Raw genomic sequence first — 25,898 nt, 5'->3', positions numbered from 1 at the left:
TTTGGAGACGCTCTGACCCAGACGTCTAGACATCACAATTTGTTAAACTCACTCAAATCCTGACGCTTGACCATTTTTCCTGCTTCTAACATCAACTTTGAGGACAAAATGTTCCCTTGCTGCCTCATAAATCCAACCCACTAGCAGGTGCCATGATGAAGAGATACCAGTGGGGTTTTTTTATTACTCACTGGTCATATTGTTATAACGTAGTAACGTAATGCCTGGTCGGTGCAAAGTACCCGGGACATGAAATAAGATCCTGTGGTTCAGAAGTGTCCAATTTTTGCCACAAAGGGCCGGTGTGGGTGCAGGTTTTCATTCCGACCACACGAGTCCACACCAAATTCTCTCTGTTTGTATATAACGATTTTCATTTTTGTTTGCGTGGCCTTTGATAGGTGGGAATGAAAACCTGCACCCACACGAACCCTTTGTGTAAAAGATTGGACACCACTGGTGAAGGCAATGATATTTTTTTTCTTTTACTCTGAATATATTCATTACTTTAAAAGAAAATACTTGCAATCAATTTAAAAAAAAAAAGGCAAGATTTCACACTCATTAATGATAAGAAGGCGTACACGTTGCATGGCACCCTCTGATATAACAGTATGAAGTGTCAGATCGTCCCTGATGTCACAGGACACGTGAGTCTTCTGTTAGTGTTGATCATTCTGAATGAAATTATTACGTATTAAATCACGGTCAACTTCATCAAACAAACCCGCGTCTCTTCATTCCAGACTTGTCATTGATACCTATTAATAAAAAGACAGGTTTCTGGACAATAGAGAACCTGAAATCTAGACCACACTGCATTAAACATCACTTTAGATTCATTTATAGTGGTTCTTGTCCAACTTAGTTTATCTCCATGTTTAAAAACAAGCAAACATGGCTCACATAGTGAGACACGAAGAGTCATCGATACACCTCATCAGGCTGATTTCCGCCTCGTCTGAGCTCGGGCAATGCCAGCATTGCAGCACAGTTCAGCTCGTTGAATCTGCGTTTGCAGAAAAATGTGCACACGTGGAGCGGTCGTGGTGTTTAACTCAAACCCCAAACCCGTGATGGACTCGGTCGCCTCGTCCTCGGTAGAGTTTGTGTTCGGGGGAAGTCACGGCGTGGCTGGTTTGTGCAGGATGCCTTGCAGGTCCTCAGGAAGCGAGAGGATTATGGAGTCGATGTGGGTTTGAAGTTTGGCCAGCGTTCCTGCTCCAACCGGCAGCTTCTCTCGCTCAGCCTGCGTCTGAAAAACACCGGGAAAAGGCAAAAGCTTGGTTTGTTGTTTAAGGCGGAGGACAAAAAGATGCATTCAAAAGAAAAAAAAATGATAAAAATACCAACCAGTTTATCTTTCAGCTTGAGAACAAGATCTACAGTCTCCACTTCGGTGTGTTTTTGAATGCGTTGTTGGAGATCCTGAGACAGAGATTTACACGAGCTCAGAGATAACAGATCTTCATAAAGTGTGTTACATGTGATCGGTTCTAACCTCTTCGCAAAGCGCCTCGAGATGCAGGGCCTCCAGCTTCTGAATCATCTCTTTCCTGCGGTTTCTGAACCAGCCGTCGAAGTTGGGAGACTTGAGGAATTGCCTGAGACCAAAAGAACAAAAGAACGTTTCGGATTATTTGCCACGACTCTGTTTAATTTAGTCAAGCGAAAAGTGTTTAAGGGAATCAACTTCGTTATATAACGATATGGGGATATGTGGTTTTACCTTAATATTTACAAACATCATGCCTTGACAATTCTTTGCCATTTACACATAGCAAAGAGAAATTAACATAAGGGCATACACATGATGCCTAATAAAATGTGTCTGTCTGTCTGTCTGTCTGTCTGTCTCTTAAAAGGTGAAAATCCTGACAGCTCCGCATATTGAGGATGTGAATGAATAAAAAAATTATTAGAACAGTTAAGCAGATCATATCTTCAGAAAATGTTATATTATTTATTGTAATTAATTATAACACACACACACACACTTATATACACATCTGTATTACCCAAATGAGGTCTAACACACGTACATTTTTTAAATTTTCCTATTTATGTCATTGTATTTCATCAATTTTATTCGTGCCAATTTAATCAATGACTTATTTTAATCAATATTAATTAAATCTATTTTATTTGATTTGTATATATTTTTTTTGTTTACACATTGTAAACTGTTGATGTTCACAAATGTTAATATCTCCTGCTACAGAGCTCTGAACACAAAAAGTACATATGAACCTTATAGTCGAGTGTCTACAAGCTTTGTCCAAAAAGATTGTGTGTATATTTAAATGCAAAAACACAACCAAATGCAATAAGGTGCCTGAACTGTGTGTATTTAAAGGCTTTACTTCCACTTTGGCTTGTAGGTATAAAAAATAACTAAATAAATAAATGTACCTATAAAGACCAATCCAGTCCCCTTTGAGCCGAGATGTGAGCTGAGGTCCGGCCTTTTCCAGCGTCTTCATAAACTCCTCCTGTACAAAAGGCTTGAGATGAGGAGGACTCTGAGATGAGATGGGGGGAGAAAAAATAAAACAAAAATAAGAATGCGTATGAGATAGGAAGAGAAAGAACAGCAAGAGTTAAAAGTATGTAGAAGCATTTCTAATAACTCCAACTTCATTTTATGAACAGTGAGCTCCAAACCTCTGATAGATTTATAATTGTACTAATTATTTAATTGACAACAACTTGAGTAAAAATATATATTTGTATAAGTATGTAGTTCGTCCCCTTTTCGTTATAATGATACTGTGCACTCAAGCGGGAGCATGGACTCTTTAAATGTTTGCAAAACCTGACGATCCTCTTCAGACTCCATCCATCAGAGTGTTGTCTGTGCTTCAACATTAACAACTTTAATATAATCACAGTGTGTCAAATAAATTGTAAACTAAACTAAAATTCAGCAGAATGAGCAGGAAGTTACTATGATCTCATAACTAATTCAACCACCAGGGGGCGCCTGCTCCCAAACCTGGTACTACAGAACAGCTTGTACTCTTTAGAGCTCCAACACACCAACTTCAACAGAGTATGGGTTGCTAATTAGATCTTTATTTAAATCAGGTGTGTTAATGCCTAAACTGTTCAGAGTAGTGTGTTCCAACTAGGTATATTAATTAGAGACACGTTTCTGGACAATAGAGAACCAGGTTTTGGATTAACACTTATCTAAAACCTGGCACATTCAATAGAAGACATCAGGCAGGAGTCAAATCTGACCTTTGTACGACGCATTTCAAAATATTGAAATAATGATGTTTCAAAATTCTAATACCTGTCTGTTTCCAATTTGAAAGAACCGAATCCTGGATTTTCAGACCATATGCATCACAACACAATTGAGAAAAGTGCACAGCAAAAAAAAAACATATGTATATGCATATAAATATATATACATACACAGATCAGGCATAACATTGTGAGTCTAATATTTTTTTGCTGTTTGCTGCCCAAACAGCCCTGACCCGTTGAGCATCAACAGCATGAACCTGTTCAGCATTTGGAGCTACAGGAGCTCGTCTGTTGTATCGGACCTCATGTGCCAGTCGCCGGTTCACCACTGTTCCTTTCTTGGAGCACATTGATAGACACTGACACTGCAGACCGGGAACATCCCACAAGAAATGCAGTTTTGGAGATGCTCTGACCCTGTCGTCTAGACGTTACAATTTGTTAAAGTTGCTTAAATCCTCATGCTTAATAATACCGCACCCACTAACAGGTGCCATGATGAAGAGATCAGTGTTTTTTACTTCACTGCTCAATGTTATAATGTCTTAATGTTATGCCTGATCTCCAAACAGTCTTAAGAACGGAAAACAGTGACGGGACTACCTGTGTGTGTGTGTGTGTGTGTGTGTGTGTGTGTGTGTGTGTGTGTGTGTGATGTAATAAATACATATCTTACTTTCCAGGCAGAGATACTTTTCTGTAAAGGCATGAGGCTGGCCACGTAGCGCTCCTACAACAGACATTCACAGATCAATAAGCAACATTTTATTTCACTACACAAAATCTAATAGTACATTTGTAGCTAAATGACCAGACTTTTGCATTTTGCATTTCTTTTTTTCTTTTATTTCTTCTATTCACAGCTACATGAGAAATCGCCTGTCTTACACGCCCTACAGATCCCCTTCATCCTTCCTACAGGACTCCGTCATCAAATCAATCAAATCTACTCCTAGTCAGCAAATATACATCCGTACCCAAGGATGTTTTCTTCCAGGTGGAAAGGGGGGAAAAGGCTCATGTGATGTGATTGCAGGTGAGCTGTAGATTAAAAGGAGGAAGGGGGAACTGACAGGTAATGGACTGATGATTCTCACCTGTGATCACAGTGTGTTTGTGTGTCTGTCATCTACAGAAACCATAACGATGCTGCATATCATAGCATCAGGCGGCCGACTAGTCTAACCTGGTCCGTAGATCATTTTCAGTTATAAAGAATAAAACATTAATCCTGTTTGAGAACTGAAATCGCCGTCATGCTACAGCCAAATGTAACCAGGAGTAGGCTGGAGGAAAATGTCCGAAAACTTTCCATTGAAAAATCCATCTGGGGAATTTTGGAAATTTACCAGGAATTTATGGAAATAAATTAGAAATTTGTGGAAATTTAGACAAACTGTATTATATACAAAAACATTTTGGTCATAAGCTGACATGCGTGCAAACAAATACAGATTTACAAAAGAAATCAATGCAATTTAAGTTAATACTCGATTTTATTTTATTATTTTGTGTGCAGGATTTAAGAAATGGTGTGTGTTGTGTTATGGAGGAACGTAAGGTGCATATAGGGGAGTGTGGCCTCATTAAATTCAAGTTTAATTGCACTAAATCTGGTTGTTTTAACCCAAAGAATCCTGCAAGATTTTTTTCAACTGTATTTGAATATATTCCTGTTATTGGCTAACTTGCAATTTTGTAAATTCCCAGTTTATTCCAATGAATTCCAGTTAATTCCTATGGAAAGTTTCCAGTCTGGAAATTCCCTCATTTTCAAATCCTCAGTTTGAAATAATAAATCGGGCATCTTATGCGATTTCTCACCAAGGGAATGATGAAGCTCTGCGTCAGTTCCAGGAAATAGCGACGCAAAATGGCATTCTGGGCCTCGGATGGACGTTTCTGCTGAACTCCCTGAGAACAATTAGACATGTAGAAGCCATATTTAAGCAGCTCAAAGAGGCGACGTGTGATGTGATGATGTTTGCATACCTTCTGGAGCTGCTTAATGATGTCGTCATCTTTGTTCAGAAAAGGCTTGTATGCAGTGTATACACCTGTTCATGCAAAACGAGACTGTTATTTCATTTAATAGTGCATTCGAGATGGTTTTAAAAAGGAATGCGCCAAATTTACCTGGTTTGGAATCCAGAGTTTTCAGATTCTTTAATTTCTTCACCTTCATCTGCTTGGCCATTTCTGCGTGGGGGGAAATGGGAAAGGAAAAAAAAAAACAACACAGCAATTTCTGAGCCACGGTGTTATTTGTAAAATTGACAGATACAAGCTACCGTGTGTTTTTTTCGGCTACTTGGATTCCATATTTAACATAATATCTTTTAGGGTTATCGATTAAACATGATCATAGATTATATACTATATGGACAAAAGTATGGAGACACCTGACTTTTCCAGCCATATGTGGATTTTCTAAAATCTGCTACCACAAAATCCGAGGAACAGAATTGAACAGCGGGTCTCTGGATGCGCTAGAAATAAAAGTTCACTTTACTTTAACTAGAAGACTCAAACCTGTTTAGAAATCCTGTGCACAAAACCAGCTGCATGGAATTATGCTTCACGTGTGTGTTAAAGTGGAAGATCTTGAGTGGCCTACTATAGAGCTCTGACCACAAACCCTACTGGGATAAATTTCGATTGCTTGAATTGTTTTAAAATCTGTAACACTGGAGGATATTTTAACAGCAAATTGGGACCAAATGTGAAATTGGATGTTCAAAAAGCACATGAATTTCATGGGCAGAAATCCACAAACTTTTGTCTATATGGTATATCTAGATGTGGGTCATGTATTAAAACGTAAACTTGGTACCTCAGCAGCACTTCATTGCTCTCCTCTGGCTCAGTTTGTGCCTCAGTGGTTAGTTTCATAGCTAAAAAATGCTACAACCCACAAAACCCCACAGATTTATACTTATACATCCTGTCGCATAGAACCAGATAAAGAACACCTCGCTCAGACGCTCTCAGATCGGTGTGCTGTGTTCACCATACCAAGGTGAAAAGAGAGGACCTATATGTATCAGTCACCATTTCTCTATCACACACATACACACTATTTCCAAAAGTATTGGGTCACATGATCATAAGAATGTGATTTTTGAGCATCGCATTCCACATTTAGTCCAAATTTCCTCTTAAAATGCCTCAAGTCTTCTGGGAAGATGTTTGACTAGATTTTGGAGTGTGCTTATGGATATTTGTGCCACAAGGGTGTTACGAAAAGCAGGTACTGATGTAGGTGAGTTGGGTAGGTGTTCGGTAGGGATGAGATCAGAGCTCTATAGCAGGCCACTCAAGATCTTCCTCTTTAAAGCATGTAAACCAGGAGCTCACTCTGTGCACAGGGGCATTGCCATGCTGGAACAGGTTTTGGGTTTCCAAGTTGCAATGCAAAATTGTATTACAGCACATCTAAAGACGTCCTGTACAATTGAGCGCCTCCAGCTTTGTGGTGACGGTTTGGAAAAGAACCACATATAGCAGGAAAGGTCAAGTGACCAAATACTTTAGGCAACATAGTACATAGTAGTATATATAACTATATATAAAACATGCTGTACATATACATTTATGAGCACTTGTCAATTTCCACTTCTGGAAGATGCTAAATTGAATTTTGTTGCTGTGTACCTGCACTATACAATGAGAAAGTTCTTTCTCTCTTTCCATCCTCCTATCCATCCATCCATCCATCCATCCACAAGTGGTTTGTAATTAAATTAGACAACTTCATTATCCAATCCAAAGGACACGACGCATGCTAAACCCAGAAAATCGATTATTTTTTCACGCATAACATTAACCTAAACTATAAACATTTACCTGTTTGCTTCATGTCTCCAATGCGGATAATGTGAGGCCAGTGCTGAAGTGTTTTGGCGAAGAAAGGATTCGTTACTCCCAGGATGACAGACGGCCTGAGAACAAATGTAAAAATTTACAAATGATTGTGAGCCTAATGTCAGTTCTACATATATAGTTAAGACATTAACAATCACAGCACCATGATTTAATTCCTTTACAGTAAGTATAATAAATGGACTATATAACAGGGTTTTAAAGTCAAATTTTAAACTTTTTAAGACCACTAAGAATGAAATCATCATTAAAAACACACACACAAATTCATTGTTAGCAACTATAAAATATTTTTATTTTTGATTTATATTACTGTAATTTCTGGACTATTAAACGCACCCAAGTATAAGCCGCACCCACTGAATTTTACAAATAATTATTTTACAAATTATATATATTTCCAGTCTTTAAAAATGGCAGAATTTTGCAACCCTACCAAAGATAGAGTGGAGTAGATCATAGGGATAAATGAATGTAAAATGCCAGGCTGTAGTGAATAGAGACTTTGTAAATAAATGTTACACTGATTCAGTTAACTCTAATATCAGTCACAAGGCTTATCATCACAGTGACAAGGTCTCACTGTTAGCACAGGACTGTTCCAGAAAAAAAAATTAGTCAATCATGAGCAGCAAGGACAGGACATGCTGCAGCTTTGTCAATAGCACCAGATAAATGTAAACAAATCCAAGAAGAAAAAAAAATAACTAGCAAGCCACCACCCATAGCCTGGTTCTTTTCTGCAGTTTAGATCAAATGCTCCGGTTGTGGAACCCCTAAGAGTGTAACGGAGGTGTGAAGAAGGGTAAGGGGCACTCACGGAGCTTGGGTTCGGGTCGTGTACTCCTTGAACTCGCTGTCATGGATGGTGAAGTAGGGCCGGAAATCGCTGCAGTACCGTAGTGGAGCGATACAGCTAATAATGACAAAAATACAAACGTTACACTGTAACTGGTTCTCACAGTGGAGACTCCTTCCAAAAATGTACATAACCATCTTACAGAAAATGTCACCAAATATCAGAACATCATTATTATTATAATGACATCAGTACAACCAGATTTTATATTTTAGAGTGTTTCCATGAAGCAGCCAAGATATGATATATATCTAGTAGAATATTAGACTGTGTTAATATCAATAGATAGATAAATACACTATTGCCAAATGTTTTGGGACACCTGGTCATAAGTTTGGTATGTGATTTTTGAGCATTGCATTCCACATTTAGTCCCAATTTGCTCTTATTATTCCCTTCACTCTTTTGGGAAGATGTTTCACTCGATTATGGAGTGTGCTTATTTCAATTCATCCCAAAGGTGTTCAGTATGGATGAGATCAGAGCTCTATAGCAGGCCACTCAAGATCTTCCTCCCCAAAGTATGTAAAGGAGCTCATATAGCATGACCACATAAAAGCAGGAACGTTCAGGTGACGGACGGACGGATAATCATTAACTGCATAATGATTACTGGCATTAAAATGAGAAAATCTCTAGCTTTTTGTCCTACAGAATCAACACCAATGCAATATCGATTAGAGATGTTCCTTGTGTACTGATGTCTGTACCTACAGCACATCCAGATCATCCCACTGCACCCAAGACCATAGGACACCACTGAATATCAAATGTATTATTCATCGACCGCTCACCTGACTAACGCCAGTACCGTGTCCGACGACTCCGCCGGCGACGGCGCCATTACGACGAGCGCTTCCCCGAGCAACACCAGCTCCCACAACATCTGGATATGAAAGAATACGGGGTAGAAACACCTGCGGCACAAACGAGGGAATCGTCCGGTCAGGAAACGCGTTCCTCACGCATCTTTACATCATCATGCAAGTTTGTTATAAAAATACGGCACATTTAGACGTGATGGCTGACAACTAAATTAGGGGGAAAAAAACAACAACAAAAAACACGTTACAATAAAATTATATTTTATATGTATGTAAATATGCATTATATACAAATATTATAATAATTATAATATGAATATTATCAGTTTAATTTATAGTTTTAGATATTAATAATTATAATATGAATATTATATAGCACATCCTCAGGTTCTAAAGATCATCTTGTATGAGAAGAAAATTCAGTTTATACATAGTTTTTCAGGGTGCACAAACCATGGGAATTTTTTTATTTTTTATTGTTCAAAAATCTAAACCTCGTACCTTTGAGGTGACCTCAAAGCTGATGTGTGAGGTCAATGGGCGAATGTAAGGATTTGAGCGAGTTTGACAAGGGCCAATGCTGTTGATGCTCGACGGGTCAGGACTGTTTTGGCAGCAAAGGGGGGACCAAGACAATATTTTGCAAGTGGTCATAATGTTATGATCAGTATATTTATATAAAATGTTTGCATCATGTGCATATGTTAGTCCTTTTTTCCAGCACGTGGGAACATCCAACATGGCAGGAAAGAAACCATGAACAGATGGAAATCAGCCTTGAAGAACACAGACCACCAAGTGCCTCTCCACTTCTGCCCTTCTGCCTTCACATCTGTGTATTAATCACATGCGACACTTACAATTCCCACCCAGTTCTCTTTCACATTTCAGAGGAGGAAAAAAAATGCACTGGATTAAAAGAGCACTAAGGATGTTGTCGGATCTTGTACCATTTTTTTAATTGGGATGATTTACAGCACTGCGCAGGTTGGCTTTTGCGTCCAGATCTTTTTGAAATGACAGCTGGTGCAGATATTTCAAGTGCGCATGCAGGACAGACTAAATCCTCCCCTGCTGATCAAGCTCAGAGTCAGAGTGCATTAAATGGTGATGCCGGTCGAGAGTGCTGCACGAGACATTTAATTACAGGATAAATATAAAGCAAAATGGAGGCGAGATCTCTTCAGTATACCGAGATACCCAGGGGAAAATCTTTCCACAGCCTGGGTCCATAAAGGTCTTCTTTTCATCTTGAGAGATAATAGGAGGAGTTTACTTGCACTACATGCACAAAGGGATACTTTGGAATAAAGGATCTTTAGTAAACCCCTTTTGCTGTTTAACTGCTCTTTAATGGGAATCACCTTGATGGGGGACAATCTGACTGACATGCAGCAGAAAGACAAATGCAAAAAGACCATGCCCATGTGGAGAAAGAGTGGGTTCCGGTTGTTAAATCAACTGTCTAGACGTCCTTTTTTTTCCAGTTTGTTTTAACACCATCCTCTAATAGTAACACATCATCATACATTCCTAACTTGCATGTGATCGATTCATACAACAACAAGCCATATCTCTCTCTCTTGAGCCAGAGGTATCACAGCAACCAGATACAAGCAGTGTGTAAACACTGCAGTCATGGACACACCGACATGGCGCTCGCCTTGGGATCTGTACTTTCAACAATTACCACAAGATGGCAGTGTCAGCGATTTCCCATAGACCCTTATACGTGTTAATCACTATTACTGTGAAAACCAGGCAGGAGAGACAACATGGCTATTATATGAATAAAATATATAAATCCTGAGGTGATGGTCATAAATACACAGGAGAATAGCATTACCTAAACAGGTCCACTTCATGGATTGTAGGAAGTACGACAGACACAAGACTGTCGCTCTGCAAAAAAGGGGCACATTCGATAGATAGTTAAACATCAAAATGCAGAGAAGTGGAGCATCGGGACATGCAGTTCTCACTGACGTTCGTCTTACCGAGGTGGACTGCACAAGCTGTGAGGTTCCCGGCTTGTCATAACACGTCGGTATACGCAGCTTAGAAGAGAGAGAGAGTGTTAATGAATTCCTTTGCAGCAATAAGTCATCGGAGACTAAAATAAAAGCGAGCGAAGCAGTTACCTTCATGACGACGCCCATGATCGGGAGAGACAAGATTTTTCCTGGATATGGTGTCGGCCAGCGGTCGATATCATTGCAAGCTAAAGAGGCGATAAATAAATGGAGATTTTTTAAGAATCTTGAGTGTTACGCTGACTATTTAATCGAATGATATTTTCTAGAAGTAAAGTCAAAGGCACAGGTGGAGAACACAAAAGATTAACCTGTTGAGAATAAATAACATTTATATGATTTAATTGAATATGCAATTATTCAAATATCTCAGATTTATGAGAAAACTTGAACTCAAATTTTATTTTCACACTATACGGGTGAAAGTTTGTGGACACCTGACCGTAATATCCCATTCATCCTTTTGTCCCCGTTTGCAGTTCAGATAAGCTCCACTCTTCAGGGAGGATGTTCCACTAGATTTTGGAATGTGTAGATATGTGCACATTCGGTCAAAGGTGTGTTAGTAAAGTCAGGTACTGATGTAGGGTGAGGAGATCTTGGGGTGCAGGCAGTGTTTATCCTAATAGGGTTAATTTCAGAGCTCTATAGCAGTTGATCTTCCACTCCAAACCATGTACACACCATATCTTCATGGAGCTCCCTTTGTGTACAGAGACATTGTCATGGTGGAACAGGTTTGGGTCTCCTAGTTCAAGTGGAGGGAAAATTTCATGCCACCACATCCAAGGACATTGTATACAATGTTGTGCCTCCAACTCTGAGGTAAAAGTTTGGGGAAGACCCACAAATGGCTGGAAAATGTAGGTGTCCCATTACATTTGTCCATGTAGATGAAGAATTTTTGCCTTTTTGGTCCAAAAAAAATACATGGTACTTCATCCTCAAAAGAAATGTCATCCCTATTAATATCAAAGAACAACACAGTGAACACAGTAAATTCCTGAATTCCCCTGAATGCATGTCTCTATGCAAGTCTCTAAAAATACCACCATTTTTAATTCTTTCTCCCAGAGCAGCTAAAGCAGAATCATGAAGACTGAAATGAAGGCTTTTCTGATGTTAAATTCTGCCATGCTGTACTCACCAGCTTCTAAACACGGCTCCTGTTTCTCGAAATATTCAGGGGCAATGAGCTTCAGAAGAGAGTGGAAGAAGGTGACGTAGGGGAGCTTGCTGATGAGAACCAGAGACTGGGGTACACACATATAAACAAAATATTTAACACTAAATTCTTATCCTGTGCACTGAATACTAACCAAAATTACACTTTGCTAACAATCTAGCAACATGTGAAGATAATTGTTTTTGAATACTTGATATCTATATAAATATATATATATATCTATATATATCTATCTATCTATATCTATATCTGTCTGTCTATAACACAAACAATACATTTTACATAAATATAGTAGATGTGATTTAGCAGACTTGCTTTAGGTGACTCTAAATAGAGAATTCAGAGGTAGTTGGCTAGAAATTAAGGCATTAGACTTTGTATCCGGTGGTATGACATTTATGAACATGGATTGTTCAATAGAAACACAATTTGGACAAAAGTTTGTGGACACCTGACCACAAGATTTTAAAGCACTTTTTCGACCATCCCATTCCACATTGAGTCCTCATTCACCATCACAATAACCTCCAGTCTTCTGGGAAGATGTTCTTGTGGAGATTCATTCAGAAACAATGGTGTTAATAAAGTCAGGTACTGATGTAGGTGAGGTGAGGAGGCCTGGGGTAAAGTCAGTGATCCAATTCATCCAAAGGTGCTTAATGCGGTTGAAGACAGGGCTCTATAGCAGGTCACTCAACATCTTCCACTCCAAGCCATGCAAAACATATCTTAATGGAGCTGGCTTTGTGCACAGAGGCATTGTAGTGCTGGAACAGGTTTGGCTTTTCTAGTTGAAGTGTAGAAATATTTTTTTATGCTAACGCTTCCGAAGACATCCTGTTTAATTGTGTGCCTTAAACTCTGAGGTAAAAGTTTGAGAAAGAATCACCTATGGCTGGAAAAAAACAGGTGTCCCAATACTTTTGTCCACAGTGTATTTACGCTATGTAAGATACGAGGTGAAGCATAGATATGAGGTCAGATGTAAGAGCACTTCACTTCTGTGCACTACCCACTAAAGGTCTACATGTTACTCATAGGGGATTTTTAATGACTGTGTGCTTCCTGGTCAGCCGTCTATCCCCTTTGTATTAAAAGATAGACTGTTCGAAGGTTCTCCATTAAATGTAATTTCAGGCCACTCACAGGAAATATGGCTATAACAAAAAGAAATAGTTCCTGATTTAAAAACTGCGAATCATATTAAAGATAAGGAACGAGCATTTTGCCTTTTATGAAGACCCTCATGAGTATTCCAGTGGCTGCAGATTCGTTATTGTACTTCCACTACCACGGCAACGTTACATAACCTCTGCTTGCACAGTAGCGCTCTCAATGTGTGAAAGATAATTACGATTGTACCACAAGAATGACTCATACTACTGAAAAGAGAAAGAGATTCGAAGGCCCCGAGTGCTCCCCCCTTGTGCCTCTGTGCTGCTTTTTTTTTAACCACGTGAATGATTTTGATTAGAAGTAGATTAGAAGCGCTCCTAAGCCGGGTCGCCTTAATTAACATGACTGACGGTGATGAGAAGCAGGGACGCGGTCGAGCTCGTGAGAGACATTAAGACTCGCTTTACTCTGCAGTCGCACTGTGGATCTTGGCTTGAGGCTAGGGAACTGATTCTCAAGGGATAGACGGGCAAAATTTAGGTTAAATCTGCAACTAACATGGAAAAGGAGGCCTAAAGGATTATAGTGAAAACACAGAGTAATCTGGGGTGTGTGCTAGATGCCTAATGAGTCGTTTGGTCTCGTGCTAAGATGAACTATCCGATATTCTACGACTGACCAAACGATATTAAACAACTCAAATTGACACACTGTTCGTTTATATTGTATGAGTCCTTTTATTCTGTATGTTACATTAATAGATGCCTCGTATACAGCAAGTCATATTGTCTAGAATTCGATGCATACGATTTAAAATCAGCTCACCTTCTGAAAGTAGCCCCTCTTTAGCGTTTTATCCCGGACTTGTCTGAAGTACACATAACCGTAGAAATGCCCCTGATCTCTCTAAAAGGCACAAAAAAAACAGTTGCATTCTGTAATCATTAGACTGTTAGAGCTCATAGTGTACAACAGTAATATACAAACACATGACAAATCTTCTGCAGAAGTTATATATCCAAACAACTCTCAATTAAATAAAAATTCGTTTGAGCGGCAGTAATTTTATTAACGCACGATTAACGCAGCGCGCATTTCTGTTCGACGGTTTTTATTTAAAATATAAAGAAATAAATACAATGGGGTGAAATTAAAACCTTCAAAGCAACACACGTTTACTCACGACATCCTTTCTTGACTTGATTCTGAAAAAATTCTAAACTGCAGGGAAATTTTTTTTTATATCACTAAACATTTGTTTTACTGATGCGCCAAGTCTCAAATCAAGCTCCAAAATCCGCTATGATTCTTCTTCTTTATCTTTATTGGCAGTTCGCATTTTTAAATAGAGCATTTCCACCATCTACTGTGGTAATGGATCAGACACTTGCAGTATATCTCCCACCCAAAATAAATAAATAAATAAATAAAGATACAGCATGATGCACACATCCGGCAAATAAAACCGTCCGTGTGGAAACATAGCAAAAGTTCCATTTGGTGTCCTGATGATTTACGGAATTTATAACACCATAATTAATTCCTAAAAAAAAATTATTTGATTGACAACCCTAATATATATATATATATATATATATATATATATATATATATATATATATATATATATATATATATATATATATATATATATACACACACACACATACATACATACATACATACACATGAATAAATATAAATCGGCTGAATAATTGTTCTTCTGAAGATTCCCAACCTTGAGGCAAACCGGTGCGTCTCTGTCGAAGTGATCCAGAAAACATCCGAGCGAGGACTTCCTGCCTGCCGCCTGCCGGAAACGGAAGCAGAACTGTGTGTCCCCTAAGCAGCCTGTGAATAAAAAGTGGAAACAGAAAGCACATAAAGTCACCAGTTATAAACCGTTCGGGATTCTTCAGGAATATTTGATGCTTCATTTTTCATAGGAAAGGAGCAGTTGGCTGTGAAGATGATAAAGTATAACGGTGCCTGTAAAGAAATGTATTAATAGTTATCTTTTCATCATTGTATAAAATTTTTTTTTTTTAGTCAAAGCAAAAATCACAATTTTGTCCATTTGAAGATCTATTTCCACATTTAATCCCTTATTTGCATACTTTCAGCCTCAAGGTTGTTAGGAAAGTCAGCTACTTATGTAAGTGAGGTGAGGAGGCCTGGGGTGCACTCAGTGTTCACATACATCCCAATGTTCTTCAGTAGGGTTGAGGTCAAACTATTGAAGTCACACAATTGCATACAACGTTGTGGCATTACATTTTGCCTTCGCTTGAACTAGGAGACTCAAACCTGTTCCAGCATGAAAACCTCATGCTCCTGTGCATAAAGCCAGCTCCAACATGTGGTGTACATGGTTTGAAGCTCTGACCTCAACCCTACTAAATACCTGAAAATTAGAACACTGACTTAACCTCAGACCCACTCACCTCACCTACATCATTACCTGATTTTACTAACACCCTTGTTGCTGAATGAACACAAATCTCCAAAAGCACACTCCAAAATGTAGTGGAAAATCTTCCCAGATGAGTGGAGGTTATTATAATGGGGATTAATGTGGAATGAGAAGCTCAAAAAGTGGTCAGGTGACCACAAACTTCTGTCCAAATTAAGAACACGTTGTAAAAAAATGAATTAAAATAGCAGTGACTTTCTATCAGGGTCCATTTGTGAATCAAGGAACTCCCCATGGGGTTACGACCCCTAGTTTGAGGTTTTATTTATAACATGTCCTTTGCATTGAACGTGATTCCTCACCCTCCACACAAACATGTACACCAGTAAATTGAGTCTTCAGCTCAGCATTAAAGCCGTGCCAGACCGCACCGTGTAGATCAGAGCAGCGTGAACGGACTCCCTGCCCTTCCTACATTCCAGTCCCGGAGATGATCAAGAAGCAAGAATTGGAACAGGATGCGTTTTGGCGATGGTGAAAGTTAAACAAAGGAACCTGGTCCTACGTCAGCGCTCGGCATTCCGTGGGTGGAGAAGTTGGAGAAAGGCTTATTCTGATTATGAGCTGTGGGTCGGGGAGTGACCTTCCGACTGTGTGTGTAAGACTCTGTTCGGAGAAGTCAAACAGCGACCTACCGGTGAGCTTATGAATGACAGATGGATTACCTCATCTTTCTAGAGAACTCTATAAATATTTGACGAAGTGCTTATACGTATATAGAGCAACCTTATTCAACCGTTTTCCAAATAAACCCCATCCACTTATTTAATACATAAACGATCATCATTCCATTCCTTTTTTATCCACTTAAAAGATAAATTGAGTAGTTTTTTGTTGGAGCGACCGTAAAGACTCACCTGAGTACAACATTCCCTTAGCACACACGATCTAAACTCAGCATGTATACACAGACCTGTTTTTTTGCTTACTTTATCCAACATAAAATTCTGTTCGGTATAAATAGCACCCAGAGCTCTGAAGTGAAACTGAAATTACATTCAAACAGCAATCATTTTTCAGCAGGCTGAACAAACCCCAACCCATTATCATAAAGAACACTGCGGATCTGAATAAAGTAATGCTTCACTTCAGAATGGCATGGCCACCCACATTATGCAAACATTTCCATCTATATACAATATCTGGGTTTCATCACAAACGGCATGCCAGCGCCTGTTTCAGCGTGTATTTCCAGGCCCACACGGACCTCCACTGGTTCTTCAGACCTTCGTCATTGCGAGACTGGACTGCTGAAACTCTATGACTTGTTCTTCCACACCACCTCATTTCTACTGCCTTCCTGTAAACATCCACATCAGATTTTACTCACTGATGCTTATATACAATAGCAAGAAATAGAACAGAACCCGTAAAACTCCCGACATATGATAACTGAACACCTCATTCCACGTTTGGTCTCCATTCACCCTTAAATTAACCTTCACTCTTCTGGGAAGGTGATCCACTAGATTTTGGAATGTCATTCAGACACAAGACTTTATGTTAGTAAAGTCAGGTATTGATGTAGGTGAGGTGAGGAGGTCTGGGGTGCAGTCAGCGTTCACAATCAACCCAAAAGTGCTCAATAGGGTTGAAATCAGAGGCCTATAGCAGGCCGCTCAAGATCTTTCACGCCAAGCCATGTAAAGCATATCTTCATAGAGCTGGCTTTGTGCAGGCGTAAGTGATAGGGAAATGTAATGCTAACGCTTTCAAAGACATACTATACACTTGTGTGCCTCCAACTTGGTGCTTACAGTTTGAGGGCATCTGACATTTCCAGCCATATGTGGTTCTTCCCCAAACTGTTACCACAAAGTTGAACACAATTGTCTTTGGATTTTGTTGCCCCTGTGCACAAAGTCAGCTTGATGAAGATACATGGGTTGGAGTGGAAGATCTCCCGCTATAGAGCTCTGATCTCAACCCTAGTGAGCACCTTTAGGATGAATGTGAACGCTGACTGCACCCAGGACCCCTCACTTCACCCTACCTCAGGACCTGCATTTCCTAACACCATTGTGACTGAATGAATCTCCACAAACACACTCCAAAATCTAGTGGAACATCTTCCCAGAAGCTCAGCAAATTTGGATTGGGATTAAATGTGGAATGGGATGTTCAAAAAGCACACAAATCTTATGGTCAGAATCTTTTATCCATAAAAGTATATGCAAAGTTGTGAATGATGCAGGACCAAATGTGAACCAACAGAAGAGGCCTGAGATCTTTTAGTTCGGTAATTAAAACGCGAAAGTGATGAACGTTTTTGTAACCAACCCCTGATTTGTCTTTTTCAAGATTCTTTTTTACCCTGGACGCAATAGGACACCTGAAGAACAAGTGCCGTTGGAAATTCCTACACAAAGCGGAGAACAGCAAAAGGAACGACCATCCGTCCATCCACAATTTTACCAACGCAACATATGAGTAGCCCAAATTAGTTGGGAAGCCCCAAATGCAACCAAATGACTCATGATATCACTCGGACCAATCGCATAGCTGGTGCGGTACAACGGTTATTTTTTTTTCTCGTTTCCCCTCTCACAACTAGTTCCCATTTACTGCTCGACTTTAAAAAGTGGAACAAGACCTTTTAATTGTGGTTTCAGCATGTACGGTCATATGAATATATACATATAAATATAATAAAATGTGTACGGATACGTAAAGAAAAACAAACCTGGTTCGGAAACAAGAAGTAAAGAACAAGCAATCATTTCACACAATCTCTCTCTCACACACACGTCTGCTCTGTTTTATTCCTCCATCAAGCGTAAAATGCTCTGAATAGGAAGTAGGGCATGGACGAGAACGCTCGGTCATCGTATTTCAGTAAGACGACGCTCTGATCGATGCGGCGCTGCCGAGATGGAGGTGAGCCAGATGCTCCGCTTCACGACGTCCGATCGTAACGAGCCTCCAGTTACTATACAAATACACCGGCATCGGCTGAATCGTGCGTGTGTACTCATTTATTAAGAGCTCATTTCACACTCCTGCTTTATAAACACCAACATCCTGGAGATTGTAAAAACATGGCCTTTTTTTATGCAATGAATATTTTATGCTTTTTATCAGTCATGTTTTAAAATTGCGCGTATTTGAACAAATTTGGTGCAAATCTCATTCCAGATCTAATTTTTAAAAAACTGACTGGATCAATAATACATCCACAATTTCCAAAAAAAAATTAATAAAGTTGTGACACTGTGTAAAACGTAAATAACAACAACATAACATGAGATATGGCCTTGTGAACCGAGAGCTAACAAGCCGGGTGGTCCCTATCCTCTTTAGTACGGAGGAGGTGATTTCCTTGATTTGAATCGAAATTCAAATTTCGATTCATCCGTCCTCAGTACATTTTAAACGAGCTCAGAGAGGATGGTGACATTTTCTGGACCATGTTCTCTCATACCTTCATCTTTGCATGAAAGATCTAACCTGCATGTGTTCACAGACAATGATTTCTGGAGGTGTTAATGAGCGCATGAGGTGATTTCCATTACAGAATTATGACTGTTTTAAATGCAGTGCCACCTGAGGGCTAGAAAATCACGAGCATCCGATATTGGTTTTCCCTTCTTGTTCCTTTTGCAGAGATTTCTTCAGATTCTTTGAAACTTTTAGAGATATTTTTTAGAAACAGATTTGGTAAAGCTCTGCCCATCTTTAATTCTGAGAGACTCTGCCCCTCTAATATACACTATTAATACCCAATCATCTAACTGACTTGTCAATCAACCTAATTAGTTGCAAAATGTTTCTCCAACTGTTAAATTTTAATAACGACTTTTTTATTACTTGCTGCATCTTCCTGAGATTACGACACACACACACTGTTCTCATTTTTAGGTTTAGGACTTGAAGTCATGATGAGAGATTTTCTCTTAACCATTACGTTCCCAGATCCACACGTGAAGGTTCGGGGCTTTAAGAAGAATTTCAGTATGCACGGTTTACATCATTTCAGGTCTGGCCAACAAGCCACTTCCTGTAATGAGCCGTCAGCGGGTTGATCCCATCGATCTGGCCGTGTAAATGCCAGCGAGGAAAGCAAGACCGGCATGAGATGTGCTTCAAGGAAGTGCCTTAAAAACTGGCTTATCTGCTGCTCTGTATAGCAATCAATGAATCCCAGAGATAACCAAGCAGCACTGATGTGAGTAGTGGAAATCTTTCAGACTTGGTTTACGAGCAGTAATCAGAACCGGTGTGTTTGGTGTTTGTGAAGTTGAATCTGTTTAGTTTCAAACCACGTTTATATAAAACGTTTTAACGATGCTACAACGAGTCGAATGGATGCCGGACTGGTGAATCGCTGACCTTGTAAAGGATGTGACACAGGAGTACATGCTTCCAGAGTGCATGACCACACAGAGGCAGGTATAACTAACCTATGCCATGTCCATACTAATACGGTTCCATCCGAAAACGCATATTTTTTCTCTGCTTTAGCCTTCCATCCACACCGAGGTTTTGAAATGCTCTGTTTTCGCGGTGGGCCGTGAAAATGACGCAGGTCGAATCAGCTTATGTTTTGCTCATGCGCAGTACAGGGACATGTTTCGGTGTGGATGAGCAGCCGTAGCTTGAAAAATGTGCCGGGAAATTGTTATAAGCAGAAGTGGTCATTTTATGAAAACCAAACCCTGCAGACCGCAAAATTAAAAATCAATAAAATAGAAAATCTTTATTTAAAATGGGAACGTGTTTATTCCCTCTGTGTGGCTCTGTACCAGGTCAGTGCTTTGTGACCTTTTATAGACGTTACATGTATATCATGGACAATAATATTTGGAACAGTCCCAGAAGGTGGAAAAGAATTACTGTTAATAAACAATATGAAGGAATGGAGATGTTGCTGAAATGATCTATTAATAAAATAAGCTGGAGTAGTGAACAATTGTGTGTGTGTGTGTGTGTGTGTGTGTGTGTGTGTGTACATGGATTTCAATACAGTAACAACCAATCCTGATAGGTGATAAATGTAACTAGACTGGATTGTGTAACCTGTAATTTGCAACACCCTGCTCGATGACGTATACTGAAGAAAGCACAGATAACACAGCCAGCTGTAGATACAAAATTCAACACACTTACCCGAGTTAGAATCTGGAAATGATAAGTAGCAGATGCTCATTTTCTGAAATGGGGAGAAAAAAAAAAATCCGTAAAATAAGCGAAATTAATTATAAGAGAAAAAAACTATATGAAAAACTAAATCGAACAAACAGGAAATGCCTCCTACCTCTTTCTCTGTAAGTTTTGAATGGTGAGGGTATATAACCTATAAAACAATGACAAAATTTTAATTACTCATTTACTAAATTAACCTGATTATAAAACGCATCAAGGAATATCATACAATAAACTTTAAAAATTTACTGATTACTTTGCAAAAAATTTTAATCCATCACCAGGTGCCAGAATGTCAATACACCTGACCATAAGATCTCATGTGCCTTTTGAACATCTCATCCCACATCTGCTCTTATAATAACCTCCACTCTTCTGGGAAGATGATTTGCCAGATTTTTTTGCAGTGTGCTTGTGGAGATTTGTTCTCATTCAGTTGTCATTCAGATTGATGTATTTGAGGTGGAGGCGGCCCTGGGGTGCATCTTTAAGATGTACAATTCATCCTAAAGGTGTTTTAGGGTTTAGATTAGAGCTCTATAGCAGATCTTCCACTCCAACACTTTGGAAGTTTCATGTCACCCTGAAACATGTTTGTGTCTCCAAGTTCATGTGAAGGATACCGAAAGATACCACATCTAAAAATCCTATACATTTGTGTCTCTCCAACTCGGTGATAACAGTATGGAGAAAAAGCACATATGACTTGAGTAGACAGGTGTCCAAATACTTTTAGTCTTTATAGTGGATATAAACACACTTTTAAGATCAGTAAGAAATAATTGTCATTTTTTGTGTCATGTTACATTTCACCAATAATAATAATAAAGCAATGATTTACATCAGCTTTTCAGAAGAGACAAAACTTTTGCAGACTCCTGTGAAAGTTCTCATGATGCACACAAGGCCCTCAGAACAGTGAATCATGAGAACAGTGAACATCTAACATGAACAGCTCAACCAAGTGTCAATGCTGAATGTTTAATGACACTGAGCTCAGCCTAGGAAACATTTTCAAGGTGTCAAAACACCTACACATTCAGCAATTATACTGAGAGAAAAGGGGATGAGAGAGAGAGAGAGAGGAACATAACAGGCTGAGAGCGACAGAGAAACAAACAACGATAGACGAAAAAATGGTCTAAAACACTCACACCTAGACAAACCCATACACAGAGAGAGACACAGACATCAATAGAGAGAGACGGTCACATATATAAAAAGACAAAAATGAAGAGACAAATGAACGGAGAGACAGAAGATGTATAGAAAGAATGGCATGGATTTAAAAAAAAAAAGGACAGATCGAAAGAGTAAGAATGACAAACGTGCACAGAGAGATAAAAAAGACGGAAACAAAAGACGATGAGATAAGATAGAATAGTGAAAAGATGAGGAGAAAGCCAAAAAGCCAAACAAATAAAGAGGCAGACCGGAAACAGGACGGACGGACAGACAGACAGACAGACAGACAGACAGACGGACAGACACAGACAGAGTCCCCAGATAAACATAGAGACAAACATGCAGACAAGACAGAAAAACAGCCAGCCAAACAGACATACAATTATATTAAGAGACAGAAAGCCATATAGACAGACATAAAGAGAGAGAAAAAGGCAGATGGACACAAGAGCAGATAGACATAAAAGACAAACATATTGACATATAGACAGACAAAGGCAGAAAGACACAAGAATAAACATACAGTGAAATTATATATATATATATATATATATATATATATATATATATATATATATATATATATATACACACACACACACACACACACAGGGAAACTGGAAAACTTCATATTAATTAATATGAAGTGTATGAAACAGAAGAAGATTAGTAAATGAGCTGTAAAGTGTTTATTCTCTGTAGAACCTACAGCTCGAGTAGACATCAGTTATGCTATGCTATGCTATGCTATGCTAAGCTAAGCTAAGCTAGGATCCCCAGTCAGTATTGGTTCAGGCTGTTAGAGACAGAGCTTGCGGTTCAGGCCGCGGACCGAACACTGGAACAATGGAGCAGAAGCAGATATAAACAACCCGCGCTGTACCCCGGACCCGCTCACCTCCACGGCCTGACCGAGCTCCAGGTCGAAGCCCACCACGCAGATACAGTGCAGCCAGGCAGAGAAGCGGTCCCAAGGCAGGAGCAGCTGTTCGGGTTCCCCGTCCCCGGGCCCGTCAGCGGGCATTTCCTCCGCCGGGGAGATGCTCAAACAGTCCCCGTCGTGCGTTGCCTCGGCCTCCTCGGTTTGCTCCGCTATTTCCTCGGACCCCTGCGAGGCCATCCTCGAACACAAGCGGCTCTCGGATCCGGTCGCTGAGCGTCACCTCAGGCTGCGCTAAGCCGAGATCGGAACAGCGCGGAGTTTACGCTACCAAACCAAAGCCGCATTCGGGACCGCCGCTACGCTCCTGACGTACAGCACCGCCGGGTATATGTTCATACTTCCGGGTTATTCCTATTCCACGGAAACGGAAATAACATAGCTGGAATCGCTAATAATAATAATAATAATAATAATAATAATAATAATAATAATAATAATAATAATAATAAAAGAATACTTTATATACATTTATTTATATTATTATTTTTAAACATACAGCTCAGGGACTGTTCATGAAAATGAATACAATACATATAAAAAATAAGTTTAATATTAATTAATAATATATTAATATAATATTTAGGCCTGTTTACAATCAGGCTACAATAATGTTTCTTCCAGATTCCAAACATGGCATATTGAAAAGTTTTTCCCATTTCATTAAGAAAGACAGCAAGATTATATTTGCAGTTATGTCTGTCTTTCTTATGCTGTGTTGTTTTCTGGATGGGGAAAAAAGAATGAGGAGTAAATAATCCACCTTGGTCACATTTATTACACCTGATTTCTAATGCACCTTCACAAGTTAAGATAAAATCTAAGAGGCTAAGAAAATTTACAATAGAATAAAACATATATTTCCAAAGATATATAGCAAAATTAAGATGCTCAATCAGTTGCTCAAGAAACTGGAACCATTGTGAGATAAATAAAGCAAATAATAAGGCACACTATGCTTTTATTCTTACATTGTCCTGATACTCACCTACACAATCTCCCAAGGTTACCTATACGTCCTAAACTTGTTGCACAAATAAATGCTACCTTGCATGTAACAGATTTTAGAGGAAATAGAGACTCTAACAGACAGTGTAAGAATGTTAGCAACGCCATATGTAGTGTATGTTTGATGGTGCAATGATGTATATGTCAAATTGAATTTCTGTACCTGACATACTGACAAATAAAGTTATTCTGAAATGTTTTCATTTATAAATACTTGTGCAAGCACACTAAGAGTGTATGTGTATGTGTGTGTATATATTAATAAATAAATAAATATTAGGTATGACCACCTGCATAATACTGTGTTGGTCCCCCTTTTGCTGACAAAACACTCCTGACTTATCGAGCATTAACAGTAACTTCTTCAGCAGTTTGAGCTACAGTAGCACATCTGTTGGATCCCCAGTTCCTTCTTTGAATGACTTTTGATAGATACTGACCACTGCAGACCAGGAACAGCCCACAAGAGCTGCAGTTTTGGAGATGCTCTGATCCAGTCATCTAGACATCACAATTGGGCCCATGTCAAATTCACTCAAATCCTTATGCTTGCACATTTTTCCTGCTTCTAACACATCAACTTTAAGGACAAAATGTTTACCTGCTGCCTAATATCTCTCACCCACTAACAGGTGCCATGATGAAAATATAATTAGTGTTATTAATTTCACTTGTCATAATGTTATGCATGTATACTTCGCTTTATTAAAACATTGTTTCATCCTTTTTAGAAATATATTGATTTTTGATGTATCAGAAAAACCTAAATCAGTCTCTCTCTCTGTCCTTCATTGCACTTAATAGTGTTTAAAATATATACTCAACACCAATATTACATAGCCATTACACAATATTCATTCCTATTGGTTAACGCCGTGGCCTGATTTCTTAGATGATTGGCTGTTCTGTCAGTCACTTAAAGATCTCACCCCTTCATTACCGCTTGAGGTTTGGTGTACTTTTATTCCAACATGGCTTCCGAAAAAAAGAAGGAAAAAAAAGCATATCTATATAAAAAACTAAACTTAACTAATAATAATAATAAAAAGCCCATTTATTATTATAAACTGTTACAATTTGTAAACTTAAAAAAAAAAAGTTTTTCATGAGGTAAAATTAAATAACTTAATTAAATGTATTAATAGGTTTAATTACAGAGACTGTATCGATTCACACTACTGTGACTAGTATTACGGTTACTATGAATAGATTGTAACTCTAGCTGAATTATTTAACCCTAAGTGAGTAGAAGGAAATGAATGTACTTAGATTTCTACTTGGAATACTTAAACATCTCAAACATCTTGGTAAACTGATGGCATTCTCACATCAGATTCACAAAGTAGTCACCTGGTATTTTATTTACATGTGTGACTTGCATTGCTTTAGGCACATTAAGGGTGAGTCCTATTAGTTTTACTACAACTACTGTACTAATCCATATTATGGCAAGAAATTATGCAGTTGCCAAAACCATCAAACGCTGTGTTAAAACAGGCTCTCACGATGACCGCCCCAGAAAAGAAAGACCAAGAGCTACCTCTGCTGCAATAGATAAGTTTATTAGAATTACCAGCCTCGAAAACCACTGCTTGACATAAATGCTTCTCAGAGTTTGAGTGACAGACATATTTCAACATCCACGGTTCATAGGAGACTGTCAAGTCTTTGTAATGCAACAAAGAAGCATTTTCTTCAGAAGAACACCAAGCAGAAGAGGCCTGCTAGGGTCAAGAAACACATGAAGTGGACATTAGGTCTGTAGAAAACTGTTTTTTTTTTATTTGATAAGTCCACTGTGTCTTTGTTAAATGTATAGTGGAGGAGGAAGTGTGGTGGTGTAGGTGGGTGCTTTGTTGATAACACTGTTGGTAACTTAGTCACAATCGAGGGCAAACTAAAAAAGAAAGAACAACCACAGCATTTTAAAGCGAGATGCAATAGTTTGGACAATGACCCCAAACACATTTCTAGGTAATGTACCTATTTGTCCAA

At 38.9% G+C, this 25,898-nt stretch overlaps 1 protein-coding gene across 1 annotated transcript; it reads right to left on the bottom strand.

Moving 5' to 3' along the window:
• Positions 1–156: 156 nt before the first annotated feature.
• On the bottom strand, positions 157–23,243 carry dennd6aa (DENN/MADD domain containing 6Aa). The gene is made up of 20 exons (XM_046875228.1): positions 22,854–23,243; positions 20,883–20,921; positions 20,735–20,777; positions 14,894–15,006; positions 13,981–14,061; positions 12,001–12,106; positions 10,962–11,041; positions 10,818–10,877; positions 10,667–10,722; positions 8,791–8,913; positions 7,958–8,053; positions 7,102–7,196; positions 5,392–5,454; positions 5,248–5,312; positions 5,080–5,169; positions 3,932–3,985; positions 2,413–2,522; positions 1,502–1,604; positions 1,354–1,428; positions 157–1,255 (listed from the first exon to the last, which is right to left on the bottom strand). Exons 1-20 carry the CDS (start codon positions 23,073–23,075, stop codon positions 1,124–1,126), a joined length of 1,806 nt encoding a protein of 601 aa, XP_046731184.1. The 5' UTR covers positions 23,076–23,243; the 3' UTR covers positions 157–1,123.
• Between the last annotated feature and the right edge of the window lie 2,655 nt (positions 23,244–25,898).

This window comes from Silurus meridionalis, chromosome 19, assembly GCF_014805685.1.
Source record: "Silurus meridionalis isolate SWU-2019-XX chromosome 19, ASM1480568v1, whole genome shotgun sequence".
Taxonomy (NCBI): domain Eukaryota; kingdom Metazoa; phylum Chordata; class Actinopteri; order Siluriformes; family Siluridae; genus Silurus; species Silurus meridionalis.
The sequence above is the reverse complement of the archived record's forward strand: the minus strand, read 5'-3'. Positions and strand labels throughout refer to the sequence as shown.

Excerpts from the sequence above, each read along its gene's own strand:
- dennd6aa (XM_046875228.1), bottom strand. The coding sequence starts at position 23,075 with ATGGCCTCGCAGGGGTCCGAGGAAATAGCGGAGCAAACCGAGGAGGCC. Across the intron at positions 14,062-14,893 it reads ACGCACCGGTTTGCCTCAAG|AGAGATCAGGGGCATTTCTA; the intron begins GTTGGGAATCTT and ends TGTGCCTTTTAG. Across the intron at positions 8,054-8,790 it reads ACGGTACTGGCGTTAGTCAG|CTGTATCGCTCCACTACGGT; the intron begins GTGAGCGGTCGA and ends TGTCATTATTAG.